This window comes from Sinocyclocheilus anshuiensis, unplaced genomic scaffold, assembly GCF_001515605.1.
Source record: "Sinocyclocheilus anshuiensis isolate Anshui unplaced genomic scaffold, SAMN03320099.WGS_v1.1 scaffold432, whole genome shotgun sequence".
Lineage (NCBI taxonomy): Eukaryota > Metazoa > Chordata > Actinopteri > Cypriniformes > Cyprinidae > Sinocyclocheilus > Sinocyclocheilus anshuiensis.
The window spans coordinates 1,690,351-1,704,641 of record NW_015557124.1 but is presented as its reverse complement, the minus strand read 5'-3'; the positions used below and the strand labels follow the sequence as shown (position 1 = coordinate 1,704,641).

The window sequence follows — 14,291 nt, the reverse complement described above, 5'->3', positions numbered from 1 at the left end:
TGTCTCTCTGTCTATCTTTTTATTTATTTATTTATTTGTTTGTTTGTTTGTTTATTGTGATTTTTAAATGAAGTTAAACTCTATCTATCTATCTATCTATCTATCTATATCTGTCTGTCTGTATGTCTGTCTGTCTATCTTTTTATTTATTTGTTTGTTTGTTAGTTTGTTTATTGTGATTTTTAAATGAAGTTAAACTCTATCTATCTATCTATCTATCTATCTATGTATCTATCCAGTGTGTGGCGCAGAGTGTGTGAGGTTCCTCAGTGTCTCGCAGGGAATCCCGTTTCACTTCCGTCACTCGGTAGGTTCGGTAGTTAAACCTCCGCGAGCGCGAATCAATCACTCGTCCGTCACTCGTCTCGTCTCCCGCTGGCGCTCAAACGGAGCGCGTGACGTCACCGCAGCGAGGGATTCCGGTTCTCAGGTGTATCCCGTCCTGTCTGTCTCTCCGGCGGTCGGTCGGTCTTCAGCTCTTACCGGGAATAACGCGGCGGACCGCGCGTCTCAGCGACATGGGAAAGACTCGAGCGCTGCTCCTGCTGTGCGCCGCTGTCGGTGAGTTTGCTGCGGGAAAAACTCGGCTACAAATGTAGCAAAGAAATGACAAACCCTCCGCGAACGGCGTGAGTCTGTTGTATTGACAAGTAACAGCGTTCCTGTCAGAAGCATCAAATTGTTTCGCCAGGTGACCTAAAATGTGTTTCACGTGGTGACATCTGAATTAGCTGCTTTTCTTTCTGTCAAAATATGATTTACTATGAACCTGATTACATAAGATTATAGTGATTGCACTTTTTACAGCGTTAACCATTGCTGCTTTGCACGCTTAATGAGATCTTATTTAACCTCTCAATCATTATAGAATTATTCTGCCGTAATTTCTTCTTATTATTAGATTTGCAAAATCAAAATTTACAGTAAATACCTCAAAGGAAGTAAAGTGTATGCATATTTAAGTATAGTTTATATTTGCATGCTAAATTAACAATAACTATAACCATTATAGGACTAATCTGTCTTGAATTCGGACTATTTTTAATTTTGCATTGTCAAAATTTAAAGTACCTCAAAAGGCATATTATATGAGATCTAATGATCTCTAAATCATTATAGAATTGTTCTGCCTTGATTTCTTACTATTATCAGATTTGCATGGTCAAAGTTTAATTTAAATACCTAAAACAGAGTATAGGATTTGTGGTTTAGATTTGCATATTAATTGAGATCGAACCTCAGCTGTGAATCACAATAGAATTGTTCTGCCCTGATTTTCTTGAATGTTTATATTTGTGCGGTAAAGTTTATTGTAGCTCACATAATGCAAATTATAGCATTTTCATATAAAATGTGAATTTTGTGTATGTAAAATGTGAAAGTAGTTTTCTAACTAATCCTCTTATTATTCTTATAAAATGTTGATTTATTACGGTTTTAGCATAGTCAAATATACTGTAGTCTACTGAAATTGAAGACTTAAATAATATTAAATAATTGATATAAATGACACGCAATGACAAAAAAAAGATCAAGTTGGTTATTTTAGTATGATTATAGTTTTTAGTTTGAATTTTTATATTTTCCTTTTTAATTTAAAATTTTGTTTTTGAAATAAATTTTTTTTTTTTTTTAAATAAAGTTATTTTTATAATCTTATTTCAATTAAAAAAAAATGTTTTTAACTCATTTTATTTTTTAACTAAACTAAAATGAGAACTGGTGCCTTGGGAACTAGTGGAAATAAAATGTTTTTTAGATGTTTCTATATTATTTTATTTGAGTTAAAGTTTATTTATTTCAAGTGACAGAAATGTTTTATTAATGGGTTTAGTTTTAATTTTAGTGTTAGTCAACTAATAACCCTGCATTATGACATGAATGACATGTAAACTTATACTCTTCAAAATAATTGTTGTAATTTGAATCAAAAAGGGTTTCACAGCCTTCGTAAGTTCCTCAAATAACATTTTATTCACTAGTTCTGTAGAAAACCTTCAAAACACTGATCTGAAGAACCTGTAAAGAACCACCATGAACTTTTAATCTTCAAAGAGCCATATAGTTGGTTTTTAAAAGCAATTATTTTTACAGGAACGTGGCATAACGTATCTGCTTTGCATATTACATGAGACCTAAATAAACCTCTAAATTATTATAGAAATGTCTTGATTAAAAGTTTCAGATTTACATAGTCAAAACATATAGTGTCTACATTAAAATGTTGTTGGTACAGTAGCATTTTCAATTCATGAGTTTGTACAGTGTGAGATGCTGACATGTCTGGGTTTTATGCATGCATGTATTTGCATATGCATATTCTCATGTGCACCTGTGCACATAAACAAACTTCAAACCAGACCAGAATATATCACCTCTCCTCCATTTTCTTGCTATTCTGTATTCATTTATCACAGACCGGTCTGTTAAACACTCCTGTATTGACTTCAAAGCTAAAAAAAAATTAAGAATTTGTGATTTTCCAACGCTGACCAGATTCCCAATAGACTTGATTTACTTGAAATATAGTGCAAAAGAGAATAAATGAGTATATGGTGAAAATAACAATGCTTTAAAGCACACATTTCTCCTGTGTCTTCCCCAGTTTTGAAGTTGCTCAGTAGGCACCTACAGCCGAAAGCGTGTCAGTGTGTGTTACAGGAGCTTTCCTGAAAGAAAGGAATATTTTAGGATAGTCTTTTTTCGTTTTGTGTCATTTGCAAGTCTAGTGGGGTGAGAGTGACAGAGTTATCATTAGCATGGTGCTTCATTTGCATTTGTGGTCTTTTTTTTTATGAAAGTGCTGCATGCTTTGAAGATAATCCTCATAATCCCATTGTAAAGTGCCATATACCAAACCATAGTCAGCACCTGTGTGCTTATGACACCAGGAATCAGGTTAAATATTCAGATGTTGTGGTAAAGTTATACATAATTAGTGACGCTTCCTCACTTTTCACCATCCAGTCAATTTCAGATGCACTGATAAAATGTGAATAAGAGATGCCCAAACTTGACTTTTAGTTTATATTATATATCTGTTTTTTATATAATATTGTAATTTATGTAATTATATTGTATATAATTTTTAATTTTGTTTGAACTTTTTTGGTTTTATTTGTGCATTGAAATCTTAAAAACAATGTAAGTGAATCTACTTTAAAAAATGTAATTACATTGTTTATATATATATATACAATAAATAATTAAAGGGGTCATATGATGCGATTTCAATTTTTCCTTTCTCTTTGGAGTGTTACAAGCTCTTGGTGCATAAAGAAGATCTGTAAAGTTACAAAGACTAAAGTCTCAGATCCAAAGAGATATTCTTTATCTCTTTAAATATATATATATACACACACACACATAAAATATCTAATAATTCTTAAATCAAGTTATATTTACTTAATAAATCAAATTACTTAATATTACTTAACATAAAACCTTGTTTTCGGGGAAAAATCATCAAAATTAAGTGAGTTGATTTATAAAACAAGTAAAAAATTCATGTCAGTGGGCAAGAAAAATAAACGTAATTAAAGGGAAAGCAAGATTATTTTTCTGACCCCACTGGCAGATACTTTTTCTTATTTTAAGCATAAACTCACTTGACTACATTTTTCAGTGAACAAGACAAGTCATGTTGTGTCTCAAGAAAATGTATCTTGAGCTAAAAATGTTTAGATATTTGTACTGGGAAACAAGACAAAAATACTGAGTAAAAAAATTATTTTCTGCGGTGTAAAAACACTTCAACAATGAAAGCAGGAAAAGTGTGTTAAATACAAACACACATTTTAAAAAATCATTATTAGTAAGAGTTGGGCATGCAGTGCAATGCATTAACTATAGCTTATGTGTGACGTGTTTAAAAGCACTAAACTGTTCAGTGTTTTTGTCTGTGAAGAAGCCGAAACGCTGAACGCCAGCAGCGTTCATTATGCAAAATTCACTGGGTTAATGATATTATCAGTATCTTTAGTTCATGAGCACTGACTGAACATGTTGAAAATTAGAATAATCGCTGCAGATTTGTGTAAGAACCCACAGGACATGTAAAACATCTCAATTGTTTCTCCTGACAGCAATGATATTAAATGCATGTTTCTTCTAAATAAGACCCCAGTAGCAAGAAGTCTCTTCTGCTCACCAAGCTGCATTTATTCGATCAAAACTTCAGTAAAAAATTATGAAATATTATTACAATTCCAAATAATTGTTTTCTAAGTGATTATATGTTAAAATGTAATTTATTGCTATAAATAAAACCTGAATTTTCAGCATCGTTGCTCTAGTGTCACATGATCTTCAGAAATCATTCTAATATGCTGATTTGCTGCTCAAGAAACATTTCTGAATATTATCAATGTTGAAAACAGTTGAAAACGTATTTCAAATGCATTAAAACAATCTTAATTATTCCAAGCTTTTGACCGTATTTTATCAAAAACAAAACTGATCCATTTATGCAACAACTGAGAAATAATACTGGCACCAACATAAAATCTGGTTGGAACAGAAGTTCTCCTGTTCCCTCTGAGGGTAATCGGTATTAGAAATATTTAAAGATTGTATACTGATCTGCAGAAAGTCTGTGTAATGATGTTGACTTCATGTAACACAGCTCATTACAGCATTTCTTTGGTTTGTTGGGTTTGTCTTCACATTTCCGCTGTAGATGAACACCGTTGCTGCGCGGCACACTAGCTCAATCTACACTCTAAAAGATGCTGGCTTATTTTTTCTTCCCAACCGCTGAGTTGAGCTTGTTGGGTCGTATTTTCCAGTGTTGGGTTAGTGGTTTGGTCAACCTCACTGACAGCAGAAACTACACCCCACCCCCTCCGACCCAACCACCCAGCTGCTGATTACACTTGAATTAAAGTGTTACTTTTAGTTTTAAATGTCAGACTTTTCTTTTCATTTCTAAAATGCTTGTTAAGCAAGTTTAAATGTATGGAATATTGTAAACTATGCTGTGTATTCATTGAAATTCATTGTATTCTTGCTGTATTCTGTTTGTGATCTCTAATTTCCAACCCAGTCAGCAATATAGTAATTTTTAAACAATTGTTGAATCTATCCACCCACCCATCCATCCATCCATGTCTGTCCATCCATCCATCCATCCATCCATCTGTTTGTCCATCCATCTATCTATCTATCTATCTATCTATCTATCTATCTATCTATCTGTCCGTCCGTCCGTCCATCCATCCATCTGTTTGTCCATCCTTCCATCCATCCATCCGTCTATCTAATCGCCTATCAAATCGTCCTTCTATCCGTCTATCTCTGTATCCATCCATGCACTAACAGTGGAAGATTATGTGACAAGAGAAAAACACACACCTTTTTGAAAGTCTTAACTCAAGACTTTAGATGTGTTAACATGAGACTAGTGAGTTTAGTCCATTTACTAATCAAGTGCACTAGATATATACAGTTAGAATTATAGATTATAGAATGTTTTTGTGCTGGTCATTTTGTACTGCAGTCTCTTTCCTTTGGGCCGGTGGCTCACAGTTGATTGCAACAGAGCAAGTAAAGACTTTTGAATGCATTTAGAGAGTTTACTACTTTGATTGCATCAGTTGAGTTCACCTCTGATGGTCAAACTCGTCGATCTGGTTCTGTCACTGATGCATGACGTTCATGATCAGATCCGGCAGACACAAAGTCTGCTTTTATTGTGTCAGACTAACATTGATTCTTTTCAGTAATGCTCTGAGTTTTGTTTCACTTTTATGTGCGTCTATTTATAAAGTCCACTGGTTGGATGACGATGTACAATGGCATTTCCTGCCATATTATTACTGTAATTCATTGACAGTAAGGTGTGTTAAAGCAAACACATGCCATTTTTATTCTTCATGTCTGTGTCATTCAGTAATAATTATTGGTTGCATTTGAATTAGAATTTACCTGTATTTTTTGCATGTAAAACTTTACCAGCTTATTTAAAATTAAGGAGAGGAAAGTAAAAAAGTGAAGTGCAGTAGTAAAATAAAATGCAATATCTAACAACAGAGAGACAAGAGACAAACTTGTGTACTGAAAATCCAAATGTCATGTTGAGTAGACTTTCCCTAATTTTTAAAGCTAAAGAAACAAAAATGATAAATGTGCTTCTTTGAAATACTAATGTAATGTTCTAATTTAAAGTAGGATTTTCATTGTCTGATACTGATAGAGCAGACTGACAAATAATATTTCAAAGAAATAATAAAATTATTCATCAATGATGCAGTAAACTGATCAAAATTGACAGTAACAATGTTTAACAAAAATGTTACAAACGATTTATATTTCAAATAAATGCTGGTCTTTTTAACTGTCCATTCAAAAGAATCCTGAAAAAAATTAATCACAGTTTCCACAAAAATATTGGGCAGCACAACTGTTTTCAACATTGATAATAATCAGAAATGTTTCTTGAGCAGCAAATCAGCATATTAGAATGATTTCTGAAGGATCATGTGACACTGAAGACTGGAGTAATGATGCTGAAAATTCAGCGCTGCATCACAGGAATTACATTTTACAATATATTCACATAGAAAACAGCTATTTTTAATTGTAATAACGTTTCATAATATTTCTCATTTTTTCTGTATTTTTCTGTACTTGGTGAGCAGAAGAGACTTCTTTCAAAAATATTAAAAAAATTTACTGACCCCAAACTTTTAAACGGTAGTGTACATAAAATGACATGTATACTATTTCAGTATTTTCAGATTGTGCAAAAAAAAAATTGAAAATGCTTAGTATACTGAAAAATAATTTCAGTTTTCACTCTGAAATTGCTAGTAAATTTCACAAATAATTACACAGAATCTAACACATTGGATTAAATGTGAAATTCTGAAGTAGATAAACTGAAATAGTATTTTATTGTAAAACATACTGCAATAAAAAATGACAGATTATTTATTGGCTTTTGGGAGATTTTGGATGCTACACAAATTTCCAGTCAACAGATAAATCAACCTGGCCGATATATCGGTTTATCGGTGTGTTAGTGCTTGTACCTCTTCTCTAAAACTCTTATTTTCTCATCTATTTCAGTTGTTCCCAACAGTCTGATTGTTGCTCCCGATGCCCCAAACCCTGTGGTTCGTGAGGGCGGATCCGTCAGACTCCTGTGCAACGTCTCCCGCAACTTCATGGAGGGAATTTACCTGTCTCTTACCTGGTCAGTCAAGAAGGGCTCATCTCTGCTGGAGGACCTGCTGACCTTTGGTCCAGATTTGGGCGTGACGGTTGGCGACGACTACACGCTGCGCTACACAGATGGCGGGATGCGGCTAGAAATGGGAAACGGCGTCTCGCACAGTCTCGTGCTCTCCGGAGCGACGCCGGCCGATCAGGGCATGTACGTGTGCACAGCCAGACTGTGGACGAGAGAGCAGGGAGCCTGGAACCGCATTCAGGAGAAGACCGTGGAGATGGGAGAAGTGACTGTCACCCCTACAGGTTAGTAACTCTCTAGAACAACACAATAAAAATAGCCCATAGCACAACAGAATAAAGCCACAACACAGTGGAATTAAAATATATTAGTAGAAATGATGTAAGATTCACTTATGTTAATTTGCATTTTTCATATTTTCAGAAATTTTTAGGAGAATTTTAGAGAAACCGTCACACTCAAATTCTGCCATTTGCATAGATAATGCATCTAGATGCATCTTTACTATTTATAGTATTAATTCAGATTTAGAATTGGCTACTACTTTTTTATATTTTTTGTATTCACCTTAGTTTGTGCTTGAGTTTTTAATTATGTAAATTAAATTATTCAATTAAATTATACATTTCATTAGTTTAATTATGTAAATTTCATTATGCATTCAATTACATTATAAATGAAAATGTTTGTGTATATTATGCAAATTAAATTGTGGATTAAACTAAATGATAAAATATTCGTTTTTTAATTGTACATGCAATAAAATGAAATTATGAATTATATTAGTTTTTGCTTTTAAATTGTGTAAATTAAATAATGCATTCATTGAAATTAAATCATTTAGTTTTTTTTTAAATAATGCATTAAATCAAATTAAATTATAAATTATATTAGTTTGTTTTAATGTGTAAATTAAGTTATGCATTATATTTTAATTGTATAAATTATGCATTCGTTGAAATTAAATGATGAATTATAAATTATATTAGTTTTTTTATTTTTATAAATAATATAAATTAAACTATACATTCAATGAATTTAAATTACAAAGTTTAGAATAGTTTTCAAATTATGTTAATTCAATTATAAATGGTTAGTTTTTTATTTTGCATTAAATTAAATTAAATTATATTCGTTTTTTTAATATGCATTCAGTGAAATTAAATTATGAATTTTAAATTGTATTTTTTATGTAAATAAAAGTATGCATTAAATGTCATTTAAATTATGTAAAAAAAAAAAGTATGCATTTTATACATTAAGTTTCTTGCTAAAGTCTTGAAAAGCAAACGTCAATTAAAGGAAAAGTGAATATATTGAAAATTCTGACGTGCACATTCTTGATTCCTTTAATTATCTTCCATTATGGCTTTATACTGTTATGTATTTGCTTAATATTGTCAATTTCATCAGTTTAGTTGTGTTGTGCCCTCCTGGGAAACTGTCATGATCATGATGCCATGAAATAATCCAATTTGATCGGATAAAAGTACTTACGATGAATCATTGTTATGCAATTCGCTCGGATGATCTTTAAACAACAGTTGTGATCAAATGAATAAATAAGTTGCATTTGGAGGAAAAAGAGAATGAAAGAGATTTGATTATGGTTGTTGAAGTCATGCAGCGCCTCCCTCGAGAAGAGTAGATATGCTCTTTTGACCGGTTTGATCTTGTTTAACGTCTTCAGACCTTTCTCACAAACCAGGCTGTTTGAATTCTCGTTGCCAGTGAAATTCCTGCCTGGTTACCATATATACTGTCAATGTTACGCAGAGTTTTAATTAAAATCGTGAAGACTGCGGGTGTCTGGAGAACCATCCAGCAGACATTACACAAACACAAACTCTCAGAGTCTTTGTGTTGTTTGAGATTGTAACTAGAAGATGTTCAGAGAATATAAAGCACAGAAGCAGTCTGTGTCATCTAACGTGATGTGCTGAATATCACTGAGCCCCAGGAGAAACGATTGAGAGTTTGCTTTGAGAAATTAAAGGAATAGTTCAACCGTAAATGACAATTCAGGCATCATTTGCTTACTTCTGTTATGGCACACCTGGAATAAGTTGCTTTTTTCTGTGGAAAACAAAAGGAGAAATTCAGCAGAATGTTCATGCTGCTCTTTTCCGTATAATAAAAGTATATTTTATTATTTTATTTATAATTTTGTTATGTGCTTTTACTGTTTTTATACTATTATAGTATTTATAAATATTTTAAATTAGCTTTAATGCTTTGCATTTTAATTTTAGTTTAAGTTTTAGTCATTTTATTGTGCTTTTATTTTCATGCTATTATATTATTTATTCATATTTTGAATTAGCTTTTATTTTTTCTCTTCCATTTCAATTTTAGTTTAAGTTTTAGTCATTTTATGTTCTTTTTGTAATTTTTGTTCATTTTTTAGCTTTGTTTTTATTTCAGTTTTAGTCATTTTAGTAACATTTTCCTGCAAAGTTTAGAATTTCTGATTCTATTTTTTTAAGTGTTTATTTTTCATATGATGCATGTTTCCTTTTAATGCTTTTTTATATGCTTTTAAATGTGCTATAGAAATACATTTTGCCTTTGCCAAGGCAGTATTAAATCTACTATTTGTATTATATTTTATTTTCAGCTTTAATTCATTTACTGAAAATTATTTTTAACAGTTTTAGTGGTTTGGACCGACATGAGGTTGCAAATGCATCACTGTTACTCTTACCGTATGTGTTTATTTAGTTTGCATCATTAAGATCTGAATAATTTCAGTTCCATCTCTAATACTTGCATATTGTCTGCTTTTCTTTCTCTTTAAATCGTCAGCGAGCTCCCTCAGCGTCCAGGTTCAGGACGACAGCACACTGTCCACAGGAGAGACGCTGCTCCTCACCTGCTGGGTTTCTGCCGAAGCCTCGGTGGATCTGGAGGTGGCGTGGCTGATGAACGGCACGCGAGTTCTGGCCCGTCTGAGTCGTGACGGCGTGCTGACCAATGCGTCTGATGCGGTGGATGTGAGGCGGCTGGGAAAGCGGGATTTCCAGCTCAAGGTTCACGGTGTGGAGCTATCTGATGCAGGACTCTATGCGTGTAAAGCGAGTGCGTGGGTTCAGCGCGACGGCGGACGATGGGACCGGGCCGCGGAGAAGATTTCGGACCCCGTACGCGTTCACGTTATTAAGCAAAGTAAGTACGTTGCTTAACTTTCATCGGAGTGTCTGAAGTATCATTCATAATATCATGACTCTTAACATAAACACCCCGCAGCGTCTCACGTTTTGTGGCAAAGTGTGACATTTCGAGAAAATGCCATCTGAAGCTCTTTAGAGCTGCATATAAATGCGTTCTGCTTCCCTCATCCATAAAATATTAATTTGATGTTGATTATTTGGTATTTCAATGACATTAAAAGCATGATATGCCATTTATATTAGTGCACTGGAAAATATCTTCCAAGCGATGGCCTTGGGTTTTAGAAGATGATTCGCAGATCACGTTTTATCAGACTAATGTGGATGAGGCATCTTTTAGTATCAGTTAAGACTGGATAATATAGCTAAAATAATCATTTTAAAGCTGCATATATCTATATTTATGTATTCACTCTAAAATGACTTAAAACTGTAAACAAATTCAAGGAACTATTTAGTTATTGCTGGCAAGATATTTGATTTAATACCTAAACAGTAAATTAAGTAGATTAAAAATAATCAAGGCATATTTTCACACTTTTTTACTAAATGAACACAAACAATTTTCATTTACACTGTCATTCCAATTTTTTTAAAACATAAATTAATACTTTTATTCAGCAAAAATGCATTCAATTGATCAAAAGTTACAGTAAAGACATGCATAATGTTATAAAACGATTTCTATTTCAAATAAATGCTGTTCTTTTGTAGTTTATATTCATCAAAGAATCCAGAAAAATACAATGTATCAATTTCCACAAAAATATTGTGCAGCACAACTGTTTTCAACATTGATAATAATCAGAAATGTTTCTTGAGCAGCAAATCAGCATATTAGAATGATTTCTGAAGATCATGTGACACTGAAGACTGGAGTAATGATGCTGAAAATACAGCTGCGCATCACAGAAATAAATTACATTTTAACAGATATTCACACAGAAAACAGTTATTTTGAATTGTAAAAATATTACAAAATATTACTGAATTTACTGAAATCTTTATCGAATAAATGTAGCCTTGGTAAGCAGAAGAGACTTAATTTCAAAAACATTTTACCAATAGTGTATATGAAATCAATAAAGAGACACATTTCCATGCATGTATTTTATTTAAATGCTTTAATAATTAAAAATGCCTTGTGGGAACCTGCAAACTTTGCTGAATCAGTTTTAATGATTCACTCAAACGGACAGTTTGAAATGATTCATGGAAGTGAATCATAAGAGTTTTTATCTGTCACCAGTTAAATGATCACAAATATCTGACTATTCAAAATATCGTTCCGCCCTTAGAACCGTAAGTGTAAAACCACAGATAAAATCAAGTATGCTAGACTAAGCATGGTATTTTACCACCACTACTAGACTGGTGAGTTCTTAACCCGTCCATCAATGTCAGTTGTCTAGAAGTGAAAGTAGAAAGGTTGCATTCGTTAGATTTGCGGTCTGTTTGTAATAGTTTAGCTCTGTCGTGTTAATAAGCAAGCTTCAGGCATGAGATGCATGTGTTTGCGTCGTGTTTCTGAAGATCCGCTCTGTCACCTATAATGCATGAAGGCTGTGGGTGGTCTTCCTGATGGAGGACTGCTGTCTAAGCCCCGGTGCTCATGTTAGAAGTCAGCGTTAGTCGTTTGGGATCTCGTTGTCAGCGTGATTCGCAGGGAAGAGCTTCAACTTGTTTATTCTGTGAGGAACTACAGAGAAAGAGAAGGCGTCGCTCACCTTAAAAGGCAAACTCTGGTGTTGTTTACTCATCTCAATGAGTCTGAAATGCGTAGGATTTTGTTTCAGCTCCAAAAATACAGAAAACAACATAAAACTGGCTCATACGACTGGTTCAGTGACATCAAACTTGTGTTTGGTTGTGCACATTGTTTGAAGACCAGACAGAAAATTAGGTCATTATTCACTGAAACCTGAATTATTCACTGAAATAGATTCTTAAATGGATTGTGATTAGTGCATTCCAAGATATCTTAATTTCAATAGAAGAAACGTTCTACAATATACCGGCAGTGCTCCAGACTAAAATTACTTTAAAATAAAATAAAAAAGTAACAAGCGTTCAGAAAGAAAAGAAAAAGCATTACAATATTTAACAAAAACCAAAAAGAATTAAAACAGCATGAAATATTAAAAGAAACACAAAGTAGGTGAACTACTGGCATTTCCAGAATGGCAAAATAGCAAGATTCGCAGTGCCAGGTTTGAGATTAATAGGTTTCTATTTACGTTTTGAATGCTTGTTTGTAAAACAGTTTTATGTTAACTTAAGATAAAATGATTAAAAACATTTTTGGTAATAATGCCTTGAAACTAAGTGAAATAAGTTTATGTTGAAGCATTAAAATTACTGATCGGAAATAAATAAAAACTAATAATAATTATTATTTAATTAAACTAAACTGACATAAAGCTAAAACAGAAATACAACTAAATGAAAACTATAATATAATATAATATAATATAATATAATAAACAGTAAAAATGGCAAAAGCACAAAACAAAATAAAAAACATAAATGAAAATGAAAAATTTTGCAATGGCAAATAACTGGAAAAAGTTTTACAAATTAATCAAGTCTATAAAAAAACATTGAAAAAATATGCAGCAAAATTAACAAAAATCGAAATTAAAACTGAAATTAAAAATAAAAATAAAAGCTAATTCAAAATATTAGTAATACTATAATCATTTAAAGATAATAAAAAGATATATAAAAAAAATTTAAATTAATGAATTTAAATAAATAAAAATACATTTAAAATAACACTGCTTGATGCCAGATTTTTCTATGTAATCTAGATGTAATTTAGTGTCATGCTGTTTTCTGACAAACTATTTTCTATTGTCCTCATTTGTAAGTAGCTTTGGATAAAAGCATCTGCTAAACGATTAAATGTAAATGTAACAGGATGAAGAAGTGCACAGATCAAATGCTGTTTATTACCTTACTTTCCAAGCATTTTCCTTTAGTGTGAGGAAAGCGTCCTTTTACAGATTTCCTACAGAAAAAAAGCAACGTTTGGGATGGCATACAGGGTTTCAATATTTAATGCAGGAAATTCCCACCAGCACTGTAGACCAACAACTTTCTGAACCATAAAAAAAGACTCAGAAAACATCACGTATTGTCTGTGACTTCCTGAAGTGGCCTGGGTCGTGTTTTCAAGGCCAGATGTGACGATAAACGTCTTTTTAAATATACATCTGGAATCTAGATGGTCTATAGTCTCTCTAGAGCACAACAGCAGGTTTTCACAAGCTTAAATCTATAAAGAAGATTTGCAGGACTCTTGACTTTGGCGGACTGCATTCAAATAATAATTTGTTTTTGCTGGTGGAGGTTTATTTGTAAAACTAGAGCCAATGAAGGCATTGAGTGTGTGCGGTAAATCAACACTCACTCACTCACAAACTTACACAACCTCTTTAACCTGCGTTAAGTGAATGTTATTATTGGTTTCCAGTATCCCAGCTCCACCCCACTGCGCTCTACAGTCACGTCACTTAACTTTAAAGAGAATCTCGATGTGTTAGAGCCGCTTTCGTTTCCGCAGAACAGCCTTGAATGTGTTGGCTCTCGTTCGTTAAAAACGCGGTTTCAGGAAACGGGTTTCTCCTGCCAGAAAACACCTGACCTGTGCAACTGCTAATGTCTGAACTTGACAACGTGTTTTTGTGTGGGACGCCTGAAAGTATTGTTTTTCCCTCCTTTGTTTTCTCACTTCCTTCGCTTTGGACGCTTTGAGACGCTCCTGATCCAAATCTGTTCAGAAAGTAGGCAGCATGATTACGCTGATGGATCTTTTCCCTCAAACTGGGAGCATCACATATACACAACTGTTCAAAAGTTATGTAATGTTTTTCATAAAAAATCTCTTATACTCACCACATGCTTATTATAGTTAGGAAGCATTTTTG

The 14,291-nt window shown here is 33.0% G+C and overlaps 1 protein-coding gene across 1 annotated transcript in view; it reads left to right on the top strand.

Annotated features, from left to right (window-relative positions):
• The first annotated feature begins 518 nt into the window (after positions 1 to 518).
• Positions 519 to 14,291, top strand: part of LOC107677843 (prostaglandin F2 receptor negative regulator-like) — a 35,228-nt gene continuing 21,455 nt past the window's right edge. Inside the window, exons 1-3 of the mRNA XM_016472891.1 lie at positions 519 to 561; positions 7,069 to 7,476; positions 9,998 to 10,357. Of these exons, the coding sequence (XP_016328377.1) occupies positions 519 to 561; positions 7,069 to 7,476; positions 9,998 to 10,357 (811 nt within the window). The remainder of the gene's footprint in view (positions 562 to 7,068; positions 7,477 to 9,997; positions 10,358 to 14,291) is intronic.